The sequence below is a fragment of the Sarcophilus harrisii genome, chromosome 5 (genome assembly GCF_902635505.1).
Source record: "Sarcophilus harrisii chromosome 5, mSarHar1.11, whole genome shotgun sequence".
NCBI lineage: Eukaryota > Metazoa > Chordata > Mammalia > Dasyuromorphia > Dasyuridae > Sarcophilus > Sarcophilus harrisii.
In genome coordinates, this window is record NC_045430.1 from 212667451 (window position 1) to 212694164 (window position 26714).

Below are 26714 nucleotides of genomic sequence, written 5' to 3' on the forward strand. Positions count from 1 at the left end.
ACTTTTCTTTTCAAATGGGTTGTAAATTCTTTGAGGGCAGGATGAGTTTACATTTCAGGCATTTGGTTCACTTTGTAAGATAGATTAATGGAGCTAGAGTGAGCAAGAAGTGACTTCAAATGTGGTTTCAGATCTTTACTAGTTGTGTGACGTTAGGCAAGTCACTTAACCTTTGCCTAAATTTCCTCAATTGAAAATGGGCATAACAACAGCACGTCCCTCCCAGGGTTGTTGTGAAGAACAAATGAAATTACTACTTTTGTAAATCAGTTCCTGGCACACAGTGGGTCCCTAATAAAGGTTTCCTTTTTTTTTTTTTTTTTTTTTTTTTTAACAATGATTAGCACAGTTTTTAGCTTGTAGTGGATACTTAATTTGTTAATCACTTCTAGTCACATTCTATCTGGAGCTTTAGTTCCAAAATTAAAATCTCCATGCACTCTAGACAAATATGTGCATTTATACATGACCACAAACTAATGCGTGAACAAAGAAAATTTTGAATTTTTTTTTCCATTTTCATTTTGTGTCAAACAATGTAGGAAAAATGATGGGAGAGAAGGGAAGAAGAGGTCAAGTAATAGTGAGGGAGAAAAGAGGAAAATGGGGAGAACAAGAAGGACTTTGAACAAAAAGATGGGTAGCAGGAGTTAGTGGAATAACACGTTAATTGATGATAAATGATTATTTCTTGTTATTAAACAAAAACTTCAAATTTGGAATCTGTACATCAATCATTCAACAAGAGCTAAGGATCTACTGTGTGCCAACCACAGTGCTAGACAATGGAGATATAAGTAAAAAAAAATGAAATAATACTGATTCAAAATGAATTTACATTTCAGGCATTTCCCTGTTGGCGTGTTTTGCTAGCAAGGTTCACTTTGTATTTAGTTTCCAGCTTTTTTTTTTTTTTTTTTTTTTTTTTGGCAATACTGGCTCCACATTCGATGTCCATATACAACTTTTCAGAGACTCATATTTCCATGGTGAGAATATTTAAAACCATTTTAAAAACATGTTGGAAAGGAATTTAAATATGATCATAAAAAAAAAAACAGTCATTCAACGGTGCCATCTTGCCATCTGCCCTGTTGCTTTTGTCTTGCTTCTTCCTCCTGGGATTAGTCTATTTTGCACCTGATCTCCAGAACCCTAATGCCAGATATTAGGAAGTTTAAGCCATTCAATTTTAGAACTATTGCCCTGGGGTTGAGTGACCTGGCTTGAGGACTGAGTGAACAGGAATTTACATTGGTCATTCTATCTAGGCAGACTCCAAACCATACTTCACATATCATTCAGCTATCCACCTAAGCCATCTTGCCATCTGTTGTGCCAAATGGACCTTCTACTCCACCTCCTTTCTATGTCTTGCTCTGGGTATAGTAATCAAATGAATACCATTTGTACACTTGATTTTGGAAATCAATGTCAATGGGTTACATTATGGTTTGACTCACCATTCTTGAGATTATCTCCAAACCTAAACACCCTGTCAACATTTACCTATTTGTATTTTCCTATTTGTATTAGAGTGTCCTTGAGAATTTTTGAGAGTAAGGTCTGTTTTACTTTATGTTTGAATTTCTTGTGTTTAGCATAATGCCTGACCAAGTGAATACCTCTTTCTTTCTTCCTTTCCCTCCCTCCCTTCCCCCATCCCTCTTTCCCTCTCTTCTTCTCTCCCTCCCTGCATTTCTCCTTCCCGCCTTCTTTTTCTCCCTCCCTCTCTTCCTTCCTTACCTCCTTCCCCTTCCTTCCTCCCTCCTTTACTTCCCTTCCTTTCCCTTCCTTCCTCTTCTCCTTCCCTTGTTCCTTCCCTCTCTCCCTCCCTTCATCCTTTACTTCCCTCCCTTCCCCTCTCCCTCCCTTCCTCCCTTCCCTCTCCCTTCCTCCTCTCTCTCTTCCTTCCCCTTTCCCTCCCTCCCTTCCCTCGCCCTTCCTGCCTTCCTCCTTTACTTCCCTTCCTTTCTCTCCCTTCTCAGCAAAGAGACCACTTCTTTATGACCACTCTTAAAGCACTCTCCTTGAATTACCTTCTATTCTCACAAGTACATATGCTTTATTAGCCCCTCTCCCATCTCCTACTCCTATCCCTTGTAGAATGGAAACTACATGAAGACAGGAAATATTTTTGTCCATGTATTCCCAGAGCCTAGAACAGTACCTTAAATAAAGTATCAACTAGGAAATATTAGCTTAATGGAAGTAAATTATTGGATCTATTTCTTACTACATTTTATAAACAAAGAAACTGAAGTCCAAAGAAATGATCAGATATGGGATTGAATTGGAGACTGACCCAGACAACTTAATGTGTCCCACCTGAACACTTTTAGTTGTTAATTTTGACTTAAAAGAAAAACAAAATAAATAGGACTCAATTCACCCCCTCCTCCTTTTCCTCATCTTGAACCCTATATTTTCTTAAGTAGAGCAAAAAGGGAGCTTTTAGAAACAGGTGAAAACCTGGCTTAGTTCCCCCCAAATGTGGCTTCTTGACCAAAACTCTACTCAGGTTGATTTAATTTAGACATCTATTTGACAAAGTTTTATTTCCCACCAGTCATGTGGAGCCCATGGCTCTTTAGATAAGAAGAGTTCAATAGGCTGAACTGATAATCATTTACAAACAGAGCCTGCTCTTTAAGGACTGAGGGTGAAGTCAGCTGCTTACCTCAATTGACTCATATTGGGGGACTGGGGAGCCATGGCATTGTTGCAAGGGGGCAGCTGATCAAACAAAATACTGGTTCTTCAGAAACAAATAATGAAGAAGCTATTTTCACCCTGAAAGAACTTTGCAGAAAATGGCTTATAGTGAGGTTAGGATCTGAGAACAATGGAATATTTTTCTTGAAAATGTACCAGTATTAAGTATCTAAATTTCATAAGTGTATTTTAAATTGGGAAATTAAATAGCCATGTATTTTATAAGATCTATAGCTAAGAATAATTTTACAAGATCTATAGCTAAGAATAATTTTACATGGGACAAACTAGTTGGAGATTGGGGGATTTGTCCAAGGTGATAGAGTTGAAATTGAAAAGGAGGTATTCTGGGCAGAAGGAAAGGATGAAAAAATTCTTAAAAGTAGAAAACTATAAGGTATGCTAACTTGATGGTAAATTGGCTAATTTGAATATATCAAATTATTTAGTAAATCCATAATAGGAGAAAAGGCTTATATAAGAAAAGGCTTATAAACTTTTAAGGTCATTTATTCCAATGTCCCCATTTAACAGCTGAAGAAACTAAAATCCAAAGTAATTGTGATTTGCTCAAGGTCACATAATTAATAAAGAACAGATCTAGGATCCAAATACATCGACTATCAATCCAACATTCTTTCTTCTGTACCATTGTGTTGATACTTAAAATGTCAGTCTGAGTTTGGGTATTATTTGATTAATAATGGGCAGGATTAATTGAGAAAGATAGTGGATTCAAGGAAATGGGTTTCTGGTTTAGTAATCTAAGTATAAGATGATATGACCCTGAATTAAGTGGTATTGGCAGGGATAGATTGACAGGAAAGTATGAAGTAAAAGAAGAAGGAATCTTTGAGTGAATTTGGTGATTTGGAAATAGAAGGTGAGGATGAAAGGAGGGTTCAAAAATAACTTTTTCTTTTCCTAGCCTAAGTTCATGAAAGAATGATGGTATTATGAACAGAAAAAAAAGAAATATATAAACTGATTTTCAAAGTTTAACACCTTTGTGGAAGAAGGAATGGGATTTAAATTTACTACTGGCTTTTCTCCCATGGCCCAATTCTGTGATTAATATAGTATTGTTAGTGAATAATATCAATGAATAAGTATATAAATAAACTATGAGCCGGGATTCTATTAACAAGACCATCCTCCATATTTCCAGTACTATGATAATTGATGTTTGTAATGAAATTCCTGATAAAATGTAAGATTATGAAATGTCTGAACCATCAAATAGTCTAAAATATTTTCATCTAAAATGTTTTTATTCTATTTCCACAAACATTGATTTTCTATCTTGATATATATAGTAACAACTTTTTGTGTGCCAAAAGTGTCATGAGAGACTGTATTGAGGATATGTATGATCAGAAAAATAATAGCAACATGGAAAGAGTGTTAATAGATTTGGAATGAAAGAGTCGTATCTTTCCTTGGCCTCTTATGTGATCTTTCTGGGTCTTAATTTCTATATCTGTATAAAGAGAAGGCTAAACTGAAAGATGTTACCCTCTCCTTCCCCTCCTCTTTTCCCAGGTCCAAATGTAAAATTTAATATGATCAGCTAACCTTTTAGCAAAAATGGAAGGTAGGAGATTGGAAACTCAAGTGGTCTAATGATACCTCTCAGCTTCTAAAGGAAGACCATAACATGGAGAATAACAACTGAATAAGTCCTACAAATAAACTACTGCTTGAATTCCAGTGTGTTGGTTGTATCTTTTCTGATGCATTTATGGAAAATCCTGGATTAGAACCGCACAATTTAAGAATAAATAGGGTGATCAAATTCTATTTCACTGTCCAGCCAAATAAAATCATGATTTATTCAAACTATTAAAGAGTGCATGGTGGTATTCTGCTAATTAGAATATTTAAATATTCTAGATAATAAAGGATTTAGAAGCAGTGTGCCATAGCAGATAGAGAACTGACCTTGAAGTGAGGAAAACTGGGGTTCAAGTCCTGTCTCTAACAAATACTAGCTGTGTGACCCTATGCAAGTCATTTAACTTGTGTTTTAGGCATCTCCTTAAGACAATAAGTGGCAGAAAAAGTGCTGGCCTGAATTGACAGAGGGAATTTCCTCCTCCAATATTTCTCTATACCATTGAAATTAAAGGACAAAGTCTGTAACCCTTGCCAAACTAACAGCAATAGCAGATTTCCTTCAAGGAAAACTCTAAATGTTTCTTTGACTCTTGTATTACTCTGGCTGTGAAGGACCAAATGAAGCACAATAATGAATAATATAAAAATAAAATACAGTTGATTGAGTGTCTGCTAAATAGCTTTTGATGAATAAGAATGGTTTGTTTAATTTTGAAAATGAGGCCTTCTGACATGAGTAAAGAAAAGGAATTTCTATTGAGCAATGTGGATGTACGTTGCTGATTTCTGAGAGAGAATGAGAAAACATGGCAGCTATAGGAATTTTAAAGCAAGATAAGGTCGATATAGTGATGTTTAAATGGGACTGGGGGAATTTGGAAAGCCTAGTTCTGTGGTGTTCCTCACAGAAAGGGTTTTTTTTTTTTCATTGAGTTGAAGGAAACAGAAGTCAGATGTAAAGTCAAAGCAGAAAGATAGAAATGGATTAATCAATCATGGTTTTCAAAGTTTCTCTAAAACAACAGTTATTAACTAGGAATGTGGTGAGGTTTGGGAGAGGTATCTTTTTTTATTCTCACTAGCTTCTACCAAAAAAAAACCCTCAGCATTTCCTTCTTATTTTTATTCTTATTCTGAGAAGGGGTCCATCAGTTTTACCAGACAGTCAATAAGGTCCATGCTACAAGAAAGGTTAAAAATCCCTATTCTAAAACTCAGAAGAAAGAAAAAGCTTTCCATTCTTCCTTGTATTTATGCCTAATTCTTTAAACATTTTCAAGGATGAATTCCCTTGAAAATCAAGATTGAATAGCAATGATTTAAGTTAGACACACTCTATGCCAGCAACTTCATATCATTGCTTTTCAACAGGACACACCAGTAAGAATCAGATGATTATAGCACTTTATTAAAATGGCAAATCAGACCTTAATTATATAGTGGTTATGCGATGCTGATCCAAATACAATCTTTGTCTCTTTAGTGAGATCTTTTATAAAGAATGGACACATTCACACATCTACAAAAGCACAATATATTTAGGTATATAATACAGAGTAACATTAGTGGTAGGTTCATAGAAATCAGATTTGGAAATATTTTTACAGTCAAAGGTTCTGATAAAGGCCTCATTTCCAAAATATATAGAGAATTAACTCTAATTTATAAAAAATCAAGCCATTCTCCAATTGAAAAATGGTCAAAGGATATGAACAGACAATTCTCAGATGAAGAAATTGAAACTATTTCTAGTCATATGAAAAGATGCTCCAAGTCATTATTAATCAGAGAAATGCAAATTAAGACAACTCTAAGATACCACTACACACCTGTCAGATTGGCTAAGATGACAGGAAAAAATAATGATGATTGTTGGAGGGGATGTGGGAAAACTGGGACATTGATTCATTGTTGGTGGAGTTGTGAACGAATCCAACCATTTTGGAGAGTAGTTTGGAACTATGCTCAAAAAGTTATCAAACTGTGCATACCCTTTGATCCAGCAGTGTTACTACTGGGATTATATCCCAAAGAGATTATAAAGAAGGGAAAGGGACCTGTATGTGCACGAATGTTTGGCAGCCCTTTTTGTAGTGGCTAGAAACTGGAAACTGAATGGATGTCCATCAGTTGGAGAATGGCTGAATAAATTGTGGTATATGAAAATTATGGAATATTACTGTTCTGTAAGAAATGACCAACAGGATGATTTCAGAAAGGCCTGGAGAGACTTACACGAACTGATGCTGAGTGAAATGAGCAGGACCAGGAGATCATTATATACTTCAACAACAATACTAGATGATGACCAGTTCTGATGGATCAGGCCATCCTCAGCAACGAGATCAACCAAATCATTTCTAATGGAGCAGTAATGAACTGAACTAGCTATACCCAGAAAAAGAACTCTGGGAGATGACTAAAAACCATTACATTGAATTCCCAGTCCCTATATCTATGCACACCTGCATCTTTGATTTCCTTCACAAGCTAATTGTACAATAATTCAGAGTCTGATTCTTTTTGTACAGCAAAATAATGTTTTGGTCATGTATACTTATTGTGTATCTAAGTTATATTTTAATATATTTAACATCTACTGGTCATCCTGCCATCTAGGGGAGGGGGTGGGGGGGGGTAAGAGGTGAAAAATTGGAACAAGAGGTTTGGCAATTGTTAATGCTGTAAAGTTACCCATGTATATATCCTGTAAATTAAAGGCTATTAAATAAAAAAAAAATAATATAATAGAAAAAAAAAAAAAAGAAATCAGATTTGGGTTTGAGGTATCAATGAGGGTAACACACAAATTATTTCTGCCAAAGAGAGAGCACACATGAGTGAATAGAGTTTCCGTACCATACTGATAAAATAACAGGTTTTACCCCTTCCTCTAATCTAGAATTCTACAAAGTGATATATAATTGAATCTAGATATAGAAAAACCACAGACAAGTTAAAAGTTAAATTAATGCACAAGGCATAAATGTATCATGAAGAATATGGATTAAGCCACACTTATTTCCCAAATTCAGGACTATGATAAATACGGGGTGCCCCTCCAGTTTTTACAATATTTTGTGTAAACATCCCACTAAAAACCTCCTTGAAATAAAGAAGAGAATGAGAGCATTTTGGTATTAGTTGTTCCAGTAATATGACCCAATTCCAATATATAGGTACTTGTAAAATTATGAACTTAATTATAATTCTACAGATAAAAATTTCATATAGGTTTAACAAAAATTTAGGTACTTTGCCTTTTGAAGTATCATGGAAAACAGTTGTAATCTGGGTATTTTTCTATCTTTTAAAAATTTCTGCTGTGGATTTACCTATTTCCTTTCCAGGTTCTGTACCTGTTACGTTTTTAGGAATTTTCTCCTAAGTGTCCTATTGTTACTAACAATTGTCAATACCCAGAGTTTCAGCAAGCACTCATCAAGTACCTACTGTGAGTAGAACTCTATTAATAACAGCTAAGTGGTGTAGTATTTAGGGATCTGGACTTGGATGCAGTAAGACCTAAATTGGCATTCTGCCACAGATACTTAACTAGTTTATGGCTATGGATAAGTCTTTCTTAGTCTCAGTTTCCTCATTTGTCAGAGGGATAATAATAGTAACCATTTCACAAGACTGTGGTGAGAATTAAATGAAATTAAATATTTAAATCACTTTTCAAATGGTAATACACTGACTATATATATATAAATGCATACTATATATAGCTATATATAAATATATAGCTATATAAAAATACATAGCTTTTATGGATAGGTCTCTTTTAACATAAGAAGCTGGATTTAAACACCAAAGAGATGGATAATTCTCTTACTTAGAATTACATTTGTGAAAATTCTATCAAGTAAAATAATGCTTAATGGTTACCTGCCTATCTAAGGTTATCCATATGTCTGTCTCATCTATTTTACCTATCCTATTTAATCTATTCTAGTTAATATATTTTACTTATTTATCTATCTATCTATCTCCATTCACAAATAAAAGAAGGACAGATTGAAATTGAACACAAGATACAAGAGGAAGATCTCTAGATTTGGAGTCAAAGCTTGGATGAATCACTTCATCCCTTTGGATCTCAGTTATCTCTACAATGAGATTTGGCTAGGTCATTTATAATGCCCTTTAAAGATGGATAAAAAGATTAAAAGATAGAAGCAGATCCAAAGAATTTTTTTTTTTTTTTGTGTGTGTGTGTGTCATCATCTTTCCTAGTAGAACCAGGTTTGTGGTTCTAAGTAATTTTAAAAAAATAATCTTCTTGGATTCCTCAAATGATATTGTTTAGATAAAAATTGTTATTTGTGGAATTTTGATGAACCACATCATTCAATTTCTATTCCCTGAAACAGACAGCCTGAGTTAATGCAAGTTACTTTGTGAAAGTTTGACTTTAGTTATTGAACTCTACCACTGACGTTTTATTTATTAACATCTCCTAAAGTTAAATAGCACCAGTATACTCAATTTTATGGAATGAATCTCTATGCTAAACCAGGAAGCATCGATCATGTAAATCCAATAGAGTAATAATACTTTTTAGATCTTTAAAAAGTAGTTTCACAGGAGTTCTATCCAGAATCAGATACTGTTCAAACTGGAAGGAGCCTTAGAGATGACATGACCTGAGCCCCAAAATGAGGAAACTAAGGTCTGAAGAGATAAAACAACTTGCTCACGATCACACAATGAGTTGATAAAATTAATAGAATTCGTGTCTCCTAAAGTTCTCTTTTTTAATAACTTGATTTATGTGGGAAAAATAGCATCTCTGAGAAAGAAATATAAGGATAAAAGAAGCCAATACTCATTAAAGAATGAAATCACAAAATTACAGAAATTAGAATGAGGATTAAATGATTATATCATTATGGATTTTATATATAGCTATATAGATATACACTATACTATCCCTAGGGGTCTTGTACAGAATCATTTCCAACCATCTATTTTCTAGTACTTTGTCCATTCTAGTTTAATGATTCAAGTAATGGGGCTTCTACCACTTCCCTTGGGAGAGACTATTCCACAGTTTAATAGCTCTCACCATTAGCAAACTTTTTTTGATATTCAGCCTAAATGATCTTCTGCTCAATTTCATTCCATTACTCCTGTCATATCTTTAGCAATTCCTATCCCTCGTTGATGTTTACATCCTTTGAATATTTGCAGAGACTATTATAATCTGCCTACAGTCCCATCCCTTAGTCACTGTTTATCCAAAGTCAACATAATCTTTCCCTGTGATTCAATCTGTCCCCCTCCTTAACAATTTCTATTTCCCTTCCCTGAAATTTTTCTAATTCAATAACAATCAGACTCATTTAAGGATGCCTGACTTGGACCTGAGGCTTAAAATACAAAAGCCTAGGAAAAAAAGACAGGAATAACTAGAAGGTTAAAGGAGAGGTTTTCTTGGTGCTCTTTTTAAGTTCTCACTCACTCCAAATGAAAAAAAAAAAAAAACCCAAAACAGAAACCTAAATTACTTACATTGGTTTGTATAATTCCCTGCCCATCCTTGAGAGACTTTCACATTTAAAAGTATATCAAATAATAAATTTATGAGCAAACCAAATTTGCATATGGAATTTTTATATTCTCAAACAAAATGACATGATTGGTCAACTTTGAGTAGTCAAATAAGATTTTATACATACATTAATGTATATATGGATGTGTGTATATATATTTATATGTACACACATATCCATATCTGTACATTTCTTTTCAAAGTTTCTCAGGTACCCTTTCCATAAAATAATAAAATGCACCCCCCCAATTAAAAAAAATGTTACAGTTCTAAAGGTGGTACCTTTCAGAACAATTGGCTACATTAATAATAGTGGAGGTCATGGAATGAGTAGATGATATACAAGATATGTGGAAGTATGTCAGAGAAAAAAAAACTTCCTATTATTTATCTTGAGTCTAAACATCAAATGATGCAAACCATTGTTGATTCTGACCCTGTTTTTTTTTTGGGGGGTGGTGTTAGTCTTCCTTTGTCATGAATTATAAATACCATGATTTTTGTTGTTGTTCAGTAATGTCTGACTTGTCACTCTGCAAGACCTAATTTGAATTTTTCTCAGTAAAGACACTGGAATGGTTTGCCATTTCCTTCTCAACCTCATTTTCCACATGAGGAAACTGAGGCAAACAGGGTTAAGTGACTTGCCCAGGGTCACACAGCTATAAAGTGTTTGAAGTTGGATTTGAATTCTGGAAAATGAGTCATCTTGACTATAAGTTCAACACTTATAGTTATCATAATAAGTTTTATTATCCCCTTCTATTCAAAAAGGAGTTTGAAATGGTTTGTGCTTACTTTGATCTTCCCTTTCCTGTGGCCAAGTGGAGGGAACAATGATCCAACTAGTCCAGAGGTGGTAATGAGTGTGTGTGTGGGGTGTGTGTGTGTGTGTGTGTGTGTCTCCCTTCTAGCTAGGTTTTTTTCATATTACTCTTGCTTTTTAGAATCTCCCACTGGCAGGTACTTATTGCTCTGAGATTGCCAGCTTATTAATCAAAATCCCATTGAGGAAGATTCTTACTTGGATCTAGTGTTGGATATAGGGTGAGGAAGGCTTGGGTCTAAATTCTTCTGCTATTATCTGCATGTGTGGGCAAATCACTTAATCTCTCTGAGACCCTTATCTGTAAGATAAAGGGGTTTGGTTGAGATGTCCCCCAAGGGCCCTTTCATCTCCAGTTCTATACTCCTATGATACTATGGTCCTAAAGGTAACATTCCCATGCTTCCAACATTTCTTGATAACTTCCTAATGCATCACAGGGTCATAGAATGATGAAATGATCATTTGAGTGGTCAAAACCCTATAGTTAACTATCTTGTATATATTTTATATTTATCTGTGTATACATGTCTCACTTGACAGAAAGGAAGCTCCTTCAAGAGGGATTGTTTCATTTTTTGTTTTTGTATCTTGGTGCATAGCATAGACATGCACTTAGTAGGCACTTAATAAATACTTGTTGATTGATTGGAACTCTGAACATGGTTCTAGTATGATTTTCTAGAGTACCTCCTTAAGTGTATCCCTTTTTTTTGTTAACCATTCCATGATAATTAGTCTTAGCTAGGTCTGCAGGATGAGAAGAATTAGAAAAGCGAAACATTAGTTTCATTCACCAGCTTGTTTGGGTCAATGGAGACCAAATCACCTTTTAATTTATTTTCCCTCCTGGACTGCATGGGTTTGGTACTAGGTAAAAGCAGCCATAGACTTCTAACTTCTCTGCCACAAATAAGCTCTGATATGGTGTCGAGATCGGGGAAGACTGTTATAGGGATAGAGTACAAGCTTAGCACTGTAGCACAGGTCAGTGATCAGCTGTAATCCAAAGAACTAAATATTAGGCTACTTTAGGAGACTTGGGTTTGAAGTCTCACTGTGCAGCTTCTCCAGATCTAGGGGCAGCTCAGTAGTACAGTCGTTAGTGAGGTGGGCTTGGAGTCAGGATGACCTGAGGTTAAGTACAGTCAAGCCATTTAACCTTTATCTGTCTCAGTTTCCTCAACTTTAAAACAGGAATAATAATAGCACCTAAATGCTTAGCAGAGTGTGTGGCACATAGTAGGCACTTAATAAATGCTTGTTCCCTCTTACCTCTTACAGATCTCATCTCAAAATAAGAAGGTTGGATTGAATGATTCTAAGGTTCATTCTAGCTCTGACATTCTATGATTCTGCTTTTAAAAATTTAGGAGTTTGGCATGCAAGAATTGGGTGAGGGTTTAGTTTTCACAGAGTCATGAAATTTCAATTAAAGAAATGAAACTTAAATCAGAGAAATGAAACTGAAACCTAAGAAATGTAACCTAGAGGTTACAAAGCTTACAGAGGGAAGCCATAAAATTAGAATAAGAAACACACTTAAGGGTATAATTTGAGTACAGACTCACACTCATTGTGGGGAAATTAGGCGCTCTGAATAGACTACAATTTCTGCAGTACCCAGCCAATGGGGAACCAAAGGAGGGATTGAACTGGATCCAAATAAGGTGACCATCAAGAGGAAATGTAATTAGGGGTAGAGAGTCACATGGGGGAATTAAGCCCTCTGGATAGGCTGTAATTTCTGTAGTAGCTAATCAATGGAGAACTAGGGGAGGGACTTGTATTTCAGGGACAGGGTATAAAAAGCAAGTTTTATTGATTTTCAGTGTGACCACTAGTTTAGATACCAGCTCTTGCAAGAATATAAAATAAAATAATTTCCTGGTTTCATTTGCAAGTCTGTAGTTTTTATTAAGAGGCTTGTCTATTACATGCACATTCACCAGCTTCCTAAGCTTCTTCCTAGGAATGTTTAATGTGGAGGTATTCTTGCTCTTTTATGTGTCATGGTTTCCTTTGGCAGTCCCCTGATCCCTATGGGCCTCTCCTCAGAATATTTTTTTTTAATTCACAATTTTAGGAAATATGAAACTTTAGTTAGAATTTAGTGAAAATGAAGGATGCATTTTTTTCCCCTATCAAGTTCACTGATCTCCTGAAATGTACCTCTGGATCATTTGAGAATTTGTGGACACCACATTAGGACCTCGTGATATAAAGTTATGTTTTAAAGAATTGTAAAGTAGAATTCCCTTATAACTTGACTCATTCTTACATAGATTCAGGTGTTATCAATTAAATCATGCCCTCAAAGATTAAATGAGATTAACAAGAGAAGGTTGAAAAGCCCAACATATAGGATAGTATTTATTCTTTTTTTATTTTATTTATTTATTTTTTTGCTGAGGCAATTGGGGTTAAGTGACCTGCCCAGGGTCACACAACTAGGAAGTGTTAAGTATCTGAGGTCACATTTGAACTCAGGTCCTCCTGATTTCAGGACTGGTGCTCTATCCACTGCAACACCTAGCTGCCTTGGGGTAGTATTTATTCTTAATGAAAAATCTAATATAACCTGAGAAGCATAGCGTAGTGTGGGCATCGAATAGACTTGAGAATCAAAAAAACTTGGGTTCAAATTCCCTTATTGTCTGTTGGATTCTGGGCAAGTCAGCTAACTTTTCAGTGTGCTAGGCAACTCTTTCAGATTGTAAAGGCAGAGGAGTCGCTAATAAGCCTTGTTAGAGGGAGTTTGCTTATTAGGAATTGTTCCTATCGTTGAAATCACAGTCCTAAAAAAGACCTGTCTCTCCATTATCCCCTCCCAGTGTACCCACTGTACACTATCTCTATTTATTTTTAGTATAGATATAAATGTCATAGTCATATTCATTTAAGAAAGGAAAAAAAGGACAAGAAATGATTGGCAATTAAGAGCTTGAGAAATCTATTTTGTCTCCCCCATTTAGGAATGGACAGGCACCTTGCTCCATTAGCAACTCAGTCTCCCACATCAAAGAAAAAATATGAGAAACTGGATTTGATTGCTAAGTAGCTCCCATTCTTTCACTGGAAGTGTCTGACATGAAGGACTTCTCACAACCAACAAAGCCAGGAATAATGAGAATATAAAGCTGGCACTTATGAATAATTCAAAGGGCCGAAGACTTTAAAAGAAACAGTTTTCCTTATTGGTATACACCAACCTGATACCTTTGCATTTGTTCTTAGTCCTCTTGTTCTCTGGGAATAGGATGGAGGGAATCTTATTTTTTAAAGGGCTGAGGATATGTATGTGTGATGGGATGGGGACAACTTCAATCCAGTCAAACCGCCCCCTTCTGCTGTTTTGAGGATAGATGTAAGTTTTGTCCATGACTCTTTTGTGTCTTCTGGTCTGTAGGGAGGAGCAATTCGGTAATACCCATGATCCCCAATTTACCAGTGCTTCAGTCAAGAATGTCTCTAATCATGAATGAGTTCCCAGTTGGGAGTTTGGCCTCTCTTCCTCATTTACATGGAATCTGTCACCAGAAGGAATTTCCTCTCATCCCTAATGTTTCACTGCTTAGGACCTTTATGCCCACTGATACCATGAACTTCTAACTGCATCTGAGGAGCCCCCAATGGCAGCAGGGAACTACCCCCCAAAATCTTTAGCCCTTCCAAGGACCTTATTTCCAACTTTTCCCCCTAAATGGAAATTACTACTACTGGTACCTGTTCTCTAAATAAATCCTTTGGGAATATCATTTTGTCCCTATTTTCCATCTTTTCTTTCCATGCAAGAGGGAAAGCCCATTCTTGAGGCTGGAACTCTATTTGCTGGCCCCATTCCTTATCACTCTCAATGCCCTCCCACACTTTAACTCTTTTTGCTATCAGCACTTCATCTAAAATGGTAATTATAATAATAACAACAGTAATGACTGCTGTTTTGCTGTTGTTGTTATAAATATCAACATTACTTCACTAAGGTCAATTCTTCACATTAAGCTATGAAGCAGATTCTAAGGAGACAGTGATAGGGAATTATCCTATTTTGGATTAGAAGTTAGGAAACCTTGGCTTTGACATTTAGTAATGTGATTTTTTTGATAAGTAAAATATGAATAACATATCAGTTGTTCAGTTTGCAGTTTTGAAATGTGAAACTCATCTAGAAGACCCATGTCTTCTAGGGAGATGGTGAGGATGCTTAATACTCTATTACATGAGGATTAGTGGAAGAATATGGGTTTCTTTAAGGGACAAAATGATTTCAAATATTTGAAGGGCTCTCTGTGGAAGGGGGTTCTTAGTTCTATGGATCTCTGCAGGAAAAATGAATATTTACTAATGACTCAATGTGTATGATTGTGTGTGTGTGTGTGTATGTGTATAATTCAAATAGGAGTAATAGATTCTGACTCAATCTGAAGTAAAATTTCCTAAAACAACCAATAACTATTCTAATACAAAATAGGGCATCTCATAAACTAGCAAGTGTTTCAGTATAGCAGATATTCAATCAGAAGTCAAATGGACATTAGGGATGCTTCAAATAGGGCTTGGACTAAGTGACTTCTGAAGTCTTCAACTCTGAGATTCTGTCATTCTCCCTGCTAAACAAGATCCAGGAGTAGCTTGCATAAAACATTCACCCCATTTCATCTATAACCAAAGATGTAGTAATGCTTTTATGGAAATATGAAAGATGATATTTCCAGAAAGTAAAATAACAACAAAATAAAAGCAATTGGTGAATTTTCTTTTTGTTTTCTTTTAATTGAAGCTCTTCGGGCAGTTAAGTTATAGTAGAGATTAGTTGTTGAAAAGGCCTGTTTGTCTTCCTCAACACTATATCCAACCTAAGTACTTTGGTGTACCCCAAGGGAATGGGAGGCCTAATATCACAGCCTTCAGAGTTGGAAAGATCATCAAAGAGCATCTTGTCTAACTCATTTTGTTGAAGACTAGAGAGATGAAGCACATTTCTAGAGAACACAGATATTTATAAGTAGTAGTGTGAAGACTGGATCTAAAACCATCTGATTCAGATCTTTCTGGACTTGCTCTAAGAAGAAAATTGTTTCCCTTCTTCTTTTTTCATGTGCTCCATCAATTCCCAAGATAAACTGCAGTTATAAAGGTGGAATTAAGCAATAAGTAGCATATGGATTTATCCTATTCTTACTGCCACAACATTTGCTAGTTAGCCAGTTAATAGCATTTATTGTGAAAAGCACTGGGACCAAATCTCTCTTTCTTATACTTCTTCTATTTCTTGACTCAAGGGAGAGTATATGAAGTAAGGGTATGTATCAAGTAGTGTCCTTCCTTGCACATAATAGTGGTGAATATGGTAGGATAGAGCCCTAGAATTTTATAAAGCTCCAACTTCACAGTTTAATATAAAGAGCCTAAAATCAATTGCCAGTCAATATTCCTTATTGTGCTTAGATGTCAGACTTTATGAATCTTACTATGTCCCAAAAGATCCATGGAGACGTATCATCAACTTTAATTTTCTCTGTATTCTACTTAGCAATTAAGATCAATTCATTGAGATACAGATGATAATTTGCCATCTTTTATCACAGCATGAAATTGCTATTTAGGGGCTTTTTGTCCAATTCGTATCTTGTTCTCCCCCCACAGGAGACATATGAAAAGACCTCTCTGTTTGATTTTAAGATCAAAGTGATTGTCAGCTATATAGGAAAGAAAGCAAGAAAATTGGATTGGGAGAGAAAAAAAAAATCTACTAATAACCTTCCTCTACCAGGCCCCTGTGAAGATGAACTTTTACAAATGCTACTTAGGTGATGAAAAAAGATGTTTCTGACTGTATTTAAACTGTCAGGATTTATCAAGTGTAAATGGGAAAACAATTTTTAAATACCAGCTTCTTCTTGCTCACCATAATGTCTTGATTTTTTTTTCTTGAAGTCAGGATCATGCTATGGGCAGCATGACTGACAAAAATCTTTATTGTGTCTGATAATTTTCATTGTAGAAAAATATGTATTCATGGGTCTTCATAATTCAACTTTCAACATACTAAGACTAGAAAGAATACATAGTGTTCTGTCATTAAATAAATTTAATTTTCTTCATGTTTTCTTCAGTTGGACAAATCTTTTGCTTAAAAGCATTCTGAGGTTAAGTTACTTTGACCCATGGGTTTTGAGCTAGTTTAGGAAGGTTTTTTTTTTTTTTAAAGTAAGTTTAACTGTACACATAGATTAGGTCTTTGATGTATTGCTTGACTCAGTCATGAATAGAGGTTCTGGTGACTGAAGGAAATTCATTTGTGGGGCCTCTGGGAGCTACTTCTCCCTCATTTATCCAAAGGCTTTGTTTGAGATTTATTACTCATCTCTTTGGATAAAAAATAGTGTGAGGCCTCCAAAGTACTTTCTCTTCATAGGTGGCATGTGATCTAGGATCCAAAAAGAAACACATTTCTTTTTACCCTGAGTCTGGTCAGATGGAGCAACATTTCTCTAGCTCACCATGTGCCTTTCTACTCCTAATCCAAGAATCAGCCAACTGGGGATCTGACCTCTTCAGCTTCTCCCTACCTTGTGACTTGAGTAGAAGACTTTTATGAAGGTAAAAATCCTACCCACTCAGTGTTCTTTGGCAAAGCTCTGGTAATCCCTTTTTAGTTATGTCTATAGCTCTGTGGAGGCCAAATCTTGATATAACAGTTAAAAAGGCATAAAGTTATGGAATGATTCATCTTGGTGAAGTGTGAAAGAGATTGTTAAAACTAAGACTTTCAACTCAATCCTGGAATTGTCACCAAAATTTTTTTCTGGCTACTGCTAATTATTATTTTTGGCTGTCTATCTGGAAGGTAAACATTCAATAACTTTTTTTTGTGTGTGGACAGTAAATTTGCATGTTCAAAAATTGTTCTTTGCTCTAAACATTCTTGTTTATTCTGAATACAAAAACTTACAAAACATGTTATTTAGGTGATGATATATAGTTGTGGATCTAGGAATTCCATAATCTCCAAAGAATCAAAGAGTATGAATACACTGTAGCACATTTCTAATGAAGACCTTTTTGCAAGATTCTAATGATGTCCAACATTCAAGAACTGGAATAACATAAGTGAATTCACTTGAAACACACATTGTCCAAAAAAAATGTGGTAGGCTAGTAATATATGAAAAACAAAGGATAACAGATGGACAGGCTGCGTATTGCCCTGGTGCCCAAGACAGGTTAATAAATATAGCGAAGAAGGCCTCTAGAATTTTATAGATCCTCTTGGAAGATCCATTTTAAAAATCATTGAAAAAATATTTAGAAAAGCAAGTTCCACATGTAGGGAAGGAGAAAATAAATTAGGAAATATAGGTGATATAAAAACAAAATATATCAACTTAACTTAAAAATGACATATTATTTTCTTCAAAGATGTTAGATCCACATGATAACATATATTAAGTTCTTTGTATATTTGGAAGCATCATATAAATGTCAGACATACTGCTTTTGCATGTAGGAGCAGTGTAGATCGTTAAACACATTATTGAAACTGTCAGATGGGGTGCAAAATTGTATTGTCATCATTACTATTGTTATTTAGTTGTTTTTCAGCCATGTTTAATTCTTTGTGACTCCATTTGTTTTCTTTCTTTCTTTCTTTCTTTTTTTTTGACAAAGATACTGGAGTGGTTTGCAATTTCCTTCTTCAGGTCATTTTATAGATGAATTAAGGCAAATATGGTTAAATGACTTGCCATTGTCACACAGAAAATATCAGAGATTAGATTTAAATTTAGAAAGATGAGTCTTCCTGACTCTAGGTCCATTCTCTATCTGTTGCATCACCAATCTGCCCTTTATATTTTCATTAGATGTTGAAATAATGCATTAAAAGAGCACTGTGGCTAACACCAGATACTAAGATACTTGCATTCATACAGGACAGATATAAAGATGATTGGCTGGATTCTTTACTTTCTATCCAGATGTTTGTGCAAATGGCAGACTCAGAACTTTAAAATCTGAGATTAGGTCTAGAAACTGAGTTGGAATAAGCAACAAAATGATCACTTTCAATCAAATAACTAGTCATTAGGAAATCAATCAGTTTTGAAAGGTTACTACAAAGAAGCAGAGAAATAATCACAAATGGTTGCATCTAAGTAATTGATGAGGTGTTTATTAGTAATTTGTTGTTTTTTTAAAGTAATTGATAGGATTTAACATAATTTCCCCCCAAATAGGACAATGTGTATATATAATTTTGATTATCTATTACTTGCCTGCCCCTTTTTCCTTTCTGATGTCATGATTCCTGGCACATAGAATAGAATGACATCTTGGGAAGGAAAGCTTCCAGCTAGATTTTTCCTTTCTAATTTGAAGTTTGAACATAAATCACCCTGGTTATGGCAGACAGAAAAACTTAAAAGTAATTCAACCATTTCTAAATCCTAGTGGCAGAATTCTCTATAGAGGCCACTGTGTATAACAAAAGGGGCTCTTACCTTGCTCTGGTTAATGAGATATTCTGGAATAAAATGTTCTGCTGTGTCCATCACTAAAAGACAACTGTGAAATAATGAGTAGTATGGAGAAGTGATAGAAGATACCTGCTGGGAAAAATTTTCTTCTTTGCCATTCTGTGATGGTGAACTTGGGGGCATAGGGTGTGTTTAAGAATTCTAGTACCTCTGGTGTGAGGGCTGCCTGATCTGGCTAACTCTCACTTGTGACTCAAAAAGCTGTAGCATGCATAGGGCTCACACCATGAAAACCATTTTGGGAGATGAGCTAAACCAGGTTAAGGGTAACTGAGGGGTCTCAAACCCATTGGTGAGGGAGGGGTTTCTATCCCAAATATGCAAAGATTTCCCCTGGTGAAATGGGTGGATGAGAACAATTTGTTCTAAAAGCTATGAAAGCAGCTGAAGCAAGAGCTGTGGAGTACTTAGAGCTTGGTTAGACATTGAAGACATCAAGGTCATTCACCACTTTTTGAGCTATCTAACATCAATCACCTTTACTCTGTCCTGCCTGAGACAACTGTGACAATTCTGAAAGAGAAAGATAGCTGATGATTTTGCATAACTGTCTCACTAAAATCTAATACTTGCATGAATCAAAAGACATCATCCATACCATTTTACCATTTTTACCTATCTCAAAGAATAGCATTGGAAACAGCAACAGCAATGGTCACTTATTCCAGAAGATCTAAATGCAATAAAACTTCATGGATTCCCTTGCAGCAAATACTGGCATTTACTAGACTATTTGATTGTAAAGAGAAGAGACAAACAGGACATGTGAGTTATAAAGACAATGTGAGGGACAAAGTGCTGGACTGATCATAGACTTGTCCTTTCCAAAATAAATATTCACATTCAACAAAAGTGGTGGCCCTAATGCAAAAAGACTACCAGAAGAATTAATGTCAATAGATTAGAGTATTTCTCTGAGAGGGAATTTTGTTGCAAACTTGGAGGGAAAGTTGAGCTAACACACAATTGGCAACAGTGGAGCAGAAAAAGAGAATGGAGTACAGCACTGCATTTGCTCATCTGGGTCAGAATAGTGATAACCATTAAGAATGGTTTTATGAAAATGATGGGGAAATTCAAAAGCTGCTAACTGGAAAGTGAAAACTCCACAGAGTTTACCAGCAGGATAATGTGTCCATCTCTAAGAAGGCAGCATTTAATTCTGCTAGCAAAACTTAGAGAAATATAGGATTCTTGATTTGGAAGGCAGATGAAATTCAGTTTTATGCTGATAGTAATAATATAAAGTACTTTTATGATGCTCTGAAAGCGATTTATGAGTAAAAAAAATCTGTAGTGCACCTTAACAACTCAGTGCTTATGGAGCTGCACTGATTAGTGAAAAGGATGTGATCCTAGAGAGTTGGGCTGAACACTTCCATAGTAATCTCATCAGATCATCATCAATCAATGCTAAACTCAATGACTATTTACCTCATGTTGAAATCAATCCCTCTTTAAACGTTCTAACTGAAGAAGAAATTTTGAATGCCATTAGGCTCTTTTTGTATGACAAAATACAAGTGCAGATTCTATTCTAACTGATATGTATAAGGTGAGAGGCCCATTGCTCACACAAAAACTGACTGAAATTTTCTGGGTTATATGTTCAGAGGAGATTTCTCTCCAGGAGTTCAAGGAGAACTCCATTTCCATCTCTATAAAAGTAAAGGAAATAGATTGTTTTTGACAATCACAGGAGGGTGTCTCTCTTTCTCTCTCTCTCTCTCTCTCTCTCTCTCTCTCTCTCTCTCTCTCTCTCTCTCTCTCTCTCTGTTATTGCTGGCAAGATTCTTGTCAGAGTTTTCCTTAATAGGTTGATTTTCACCTGGAAGATGGTTATCTACCTGAGAGCCAGTTGGCTACAAAAAGGGGTGAAGAATGGTCAACGGGATGATTGCTGCCTGATAATTCCAGGAGAAATGCCAGGAACAAGTCTGTATATAATATTTGTATATCTGACCAAAGCTTTTAATATTTTCAATTATTGATTGAACCATTCTGGAGAGCAATTTGGAACCAAATTGCCCAAAAGGTTATCAAACCGTGCATACCCTTTGATCTAGCAGTGTGTCTACTGGTTCTGTATCCCAAAGAGATCATAAAGGAGGGAAAAGGATCCACATATGCAAAAATGTTTGTGGCAGCCCTTTTTGTAATGACAAGAAACTGGAAACTGAGTGGATGCCCATCAGTTGGAGAATGGCTGAATAAGTCATGGTACATGAATGTTATAGATTATTATTGTTTCATAAGAAATTATCAGCAAGATAATTTCAGAGAGGCTAGTAGAGACATGAAAAAGTGATACAAAAATACTCTCAAGGTCTCTCTTAAGAATTTTCAAATTGATTGTGTGACATGGGAAATATATAGGAGATCCCTAGCATGGTGTGCGCTTGTCACAGAAGATACCACACATTATTAGCAAAGCAGAATCGAAGTAGTTCAAAAGAACTATAAGATGCACAAATTTAGAGAATCCACCCCAATGTTCACATGGACTACTTGTTTCCAAACAGTGATAGAGCATTCCAAGCTTGTATTGATGTGGTCAAGCCCAGTTGAACATACTGAAAATTGATTCTAACATAATGATGTCCTTTTGCTCTTCTTTGAGAACAAAGGACAACAACCAACCAACAAACTAGGCAAATTTTGTTGAGTTTAAATGTGATGAATATAAACCCTGAAGAAAACTAGCCAGCAAAAAATATCAGATGGGCTAATGTATTTTCTCTCTTCTGGGAGGATCATCTCACATTAATATTTGGCTATGGGTAGGAGACAAATTATTATGCTTTGATCCTTCCTTGCCAACATGGACTATGTCTTTATGACACTTTAGAAGACAGGAAGACAACAAGTCATTAACTGGAATGACTTCCTTCCTCTAGAAACTGGTGATGATAATGGCATTGAGATCATGAAATTGTTGTGATGACCAAATAAGAAAACATAAATAAAATGATATCTGTATATAATACTTGTGATATATGTATATATATATATATATATATATATATATACATATCTACATCAATGCATATACAAAAGATACATAGTGATTGCCATATAATCATATGGATATATTTATACAGATCTTTATATAGCTATTAATATATTATGAAGAAAATTACTAAAGAGGTAAAGAGGAAGAAAAAAGAATGGAATAAGAGAAAAAGAAATGGAATATAAAATAATAAATGATCAGGAAAAAGCAGAAAGGCATTCTATATTGGTCTGCAACTGTTCTGAAGTGTGGTAAGTAATAGGAAGCTTTTGAATGGTGATATACTATTTCCTCTCATCCATATCTCCCCTTCCCTTTGCTGCCCTCACTTATGCCTTTCTCTCCCTTTTCACCTCTCCCAAAGCAAGAGCTGTCTCCCACAGTTCCTATCACACTGTACAAAGGCTATGTGTGCTAGCTGCTGCTGAGTGGGACACACAAATACCACTTGGCCAGCGGGAAGGAGAGAAAGCTGCCCTAACACCACCATCAGCACCTCCCCCTTTGTCACAAAAGGTCATTTGCACCCAGGCTTTCATTCACCTATGGAAGTGCCAGCCATCTGCCAGGCACCTGAGGCAAAAACTTGGCAGCTGAACGGTCTCTTTATTTAGATGTCGACAGAACTGAGAGTCCAAGGTGTCAAGGTTTACTTACTGGGGGTGGAAGGGTGGGTGGGAAATAAAGGGAGATTTGTTCTTACCCATCAATCCAAAATCAGCTATTTTGTGCCCTTGTCTAACCTTAGCTTAATGCCACCAGCTTAAAAAGAAGACAAACACCTCAGATGTTAAACTTTTCTTCAGAAAAAAAAGAGGTAGTGGGAGCCCTCAATGTAATAAGGGAGGAAAGCCAGTTGTGTATTTGTTTTACCTTTTATTGTGGAAATAGAGATACTTATTTAATGGTAGTTTTCTAAAATAGTTATAATTATGTTCCGTGTCAATATTTTTTTGAGATTTGTTTTAACTTTGGGGCTACTTTTCTTCTTCATTCTTTCCTGCTTGTTCCTTTACTTTTCAGAGACCTGGATTTCCTTATTATAAAATGAAGGTGTTGTATTAGAACATTTTCTAAGTTTTTCCCTACTTTGAAATATGATCCTATGAGCACTTTTGAACTAAGCCAGTGCCATTGAACGATGTGTATTAATTTACTTAACCAAAACTAAAACTCTTCCTAATTTTGTGATTACTTGACTATACCTACTATCTTTAACTGTTTTTCAGCTAAAGAGTATGTTGTTTATATGGACCAGGTAAGTGACATATCATCTTTTCCCCCCAGAATGAAAATCCCATTGCAAAAAGCAAAAGAAATGAATTACCTTTTGTCATGACAATTCCTGCCAGAGATTTGTGGCGGGCATGCATGGAAGTCAGGTTGTCTGTCAACTCTTGAAACTTCTGTGTTACCAGCTGGTACACTGAATCAGCAAACTCCTGGAAGATATAAAAACCAGGATCTTTTTTAACTTGGGTGAGAAGAGTAGATAGTAGATGGACAGTGAATTTTCCACTATTGATCTTCCTTCCTAAATTCAGTTCCATCCATCAAGAGTACTTAGAACATTGGTCCAGCCTTTGAGAACATGAAATACATCATTCTGTATTTCCCTATGTCATTTTAAGAACTGGGAATTATTATTATTCTTTTTTGCCCCCCAAAACCTTGAAAATGAGTATGATTTTGTATAGCATCCTAGGCATGACCCTGAAGTTAGTTCAATTTGGTGGAAAGAGAACTAGATTTGGAGTTGGAGAAGAGATCTGGATTTGATTCTGGATCAGTCACTTACTTTGTGACTTGGATAAATTACTTAACCTATTTAGACCCTAACCTCCTTTTATGCAAATTTAGAGTTGGATTAGAAGTCCCCTCCATTTTATTATGATCCTACAAACTCTTTGGAACTAGTTCAGTTCATTACTGTTGTTCAGTAATTTCAGTTGAACCTGACTTTTTGGGATGCCATTTGGAGTTTGCTTGGCAAAGATACTGGAGTATTACTATTTACTAAAGTATGGAATATTACCATTTCCTTCTATACCTCATTTTGCAGATGAGGAAACTGAGATAACAGATAAAGTGACTTGCCCAGAGTCATACAGCTAATGAGTATCTGAGGCCAGATATGAACTCGGGAAGAGAACCTTTTTGATTCTAGACGCAGCACTCTAACAATATACCACCTCCTAACTGTCTATGACATTTAATAATGTATGATAAATTATCTAGTCAAATAGTAAAAACACAACTAAAAGGTTTCTATTTTTATAACTCTTTGGACTTTATGATTTCTGGTTATGCGGTAGGGAGAAAAGAAGCATCTTTTGAGGAAGAACACAAATCTTCATATAAAGACCAGTGGTTAGTAAATTGGTTCCTAGGTTGAGCTTGTCCAGAACAAACTTGGAGGACACAAGAGGACATTTGGATGGCTTGGACCATTTGCTTTTCACCATCTGATATTTTTAGATAAGAGGACAGAGAATTTAAAAAATACTAGCATACTTTCCTCACATCCTTCTGATCCGGCTTCTCTTCATCCTCATTTATCCTATCAGGGATCTTGTTCCACCCTATACAAACCTAACATGAAGCTAATGCTCCTGTGTAACATGATTCTTTTTGCCAACTTCCTATAATGCCTTCTCTTTTGTTTCAAACATTCTCATTTCCTTTAATTGATCTTCCTATGATACAATCTCAAAATCCTTCACCATTCTCCTTGACCATCCTAGGATTGATCTAAGATCTAAAAATGTCACGCTCGGAGTAAAACTTCATTTGGTAAAAACTTTCTTTCTCTGCAGAAACTCCATGTCTACATATAATATAGAGAAGCCAATTCAATCAATTTGGATAAAAAACTTTGTTCTGTAGCAAATTTATTTATTTGATTGATGTTTTCCTTTGAAGCGAGATGTATTGGTACTATAGAGACAATGTTGGGAATAAGAACAAAAAATAGAAAATATCAATAAAATTAGAGGCTAGTGATTTCATGGTATAGGGAATTTCCTTTCCTAATGTAGGTTGGCATCTTCTGTGTATCTATATTCTTAGAGAAGTCCTTAGAGTAATGAGCAGTTAAGTGACCAGGTCTGGGTCACATAACTAGTAGATCTTTCTGACTCTAAGACTAGCTCTATTCACTACACCATGCTTGTTCCCATTTTACATAACAAATTATAGGCGTTTAAAAAAATCCCAAGTCTTTAAATAATTGAATAAGATGATAATTTTGTGACTTATTCTGAAACAAAATCAGCCCTATCTCCTGGAAGGAAAACTTCACAAAACAGATTTTTGCCTCCCCTTTTGTCTCTCCCACCAAGCAAGGCTGTAAAAACACTCACGGCAAACTATGTCTCTTTCCTAAGTGCTGTCTCAGAAGGTTAACAGCCTTTCCCATATGTTGTTGTGGCTGTGATAGCAAATGCTCATTATTTTTACAATTGTTCTGCAAATACATATGGAGAATCCATATAAATAATAAATGTCATACAAAGTAGACTTTCCTTGGGTGGGTGTACCAAACGGGGTTCCTCTCTTGAATAATGGCTTTGGATTTCTTGGTTGGCATATACAAGAATGCAGGAAGGTAATTATTTAGGAAGTACCATGCTTGGTTAATGTGTTTGCTTATTTATTTATTTATTTACCCTGGCTCATTACCATTGCTCACAGTACTTGAAATAAAACTTGCTGTGGTGTAAGAACTTTGAAAAGAGGGATGTTGATTTTTCTCTTAAGCTACCTGGGATAACGTGTATGTGTGTGTGTGTGTGTGTGTGTGTGTGTGTGTTTGTATTTGTGTGCTAATGTGTTATATGATTCAATCAAGTTGGCCCTCTGAATGAGGAAAATGAGTCAATCAGTGTTATACTAGAGACTTCTTATATAGCCAGAACTATACTTGCACCTATGGGATACAGAACAGTATAAATCATGGTTTCTGTTCTAAATAATCTACCTTATAGTCAGGATGGTGAGATAAGAATATCAAATGTAGATTCAGAATTTTAGAATTGGAGGAGACTTTTGCTTTTATCAACTTAGCTAGAAAGCAGCTTAAAGAACTTCTTGTCCCCATCACCCCAAATCATCTCTTCTCAGTTCCTAGTCTTCATTTCTATCATGTCTGGATTAGAAGTTAGACCAAACTAATTACATTTAAAATGACAAGAAGAGATAAACTTCTTCTTCATTCAATTTTCCTACTTGCTCTCTGTCTCTCTGTTGTCTGTATCATCTCTGTGTGTCTGTCTCTCCCAACACAGATACATGCATGTATGCACACATGTATGTATATAGGAAAAATCATTTGTTTTACATGTTATTTTCTAGAATAGAGATTTTTTATATTCAAGAAGTGACAAGACTGTCTGCTGTATCTCAGCTCAATGAAATATCTCAGAAATGGGATTTTAGCAAAGTTTTTAG

General features: G+C 35.5%; 1 protein-coding gene across 1 annotated transcript in view; it reads right to left on the reverse strand.

Annotated features, from left to right (window-relative positions):
* The window catches only part of ADARB2 (adenosine deaminase RNA specific B2 (inactive)), a 210587-nt gene that overhangs the window by 69756 nt on the left and 114117 nt on the right, over nucleotides 1-26714 (reverse strand). Inside the window, exon 4 of the mRNA XM_031940240.1 lies at nucleotides 23593-23707. Within this exon, the coding sequence (XP_031796100.1) occupies nucleotides 23593-23707 (115 nt within the window). The remainder of the gene's footprint in view (nucleotides 1-23592; nucleotides 23708-26714) is intronic.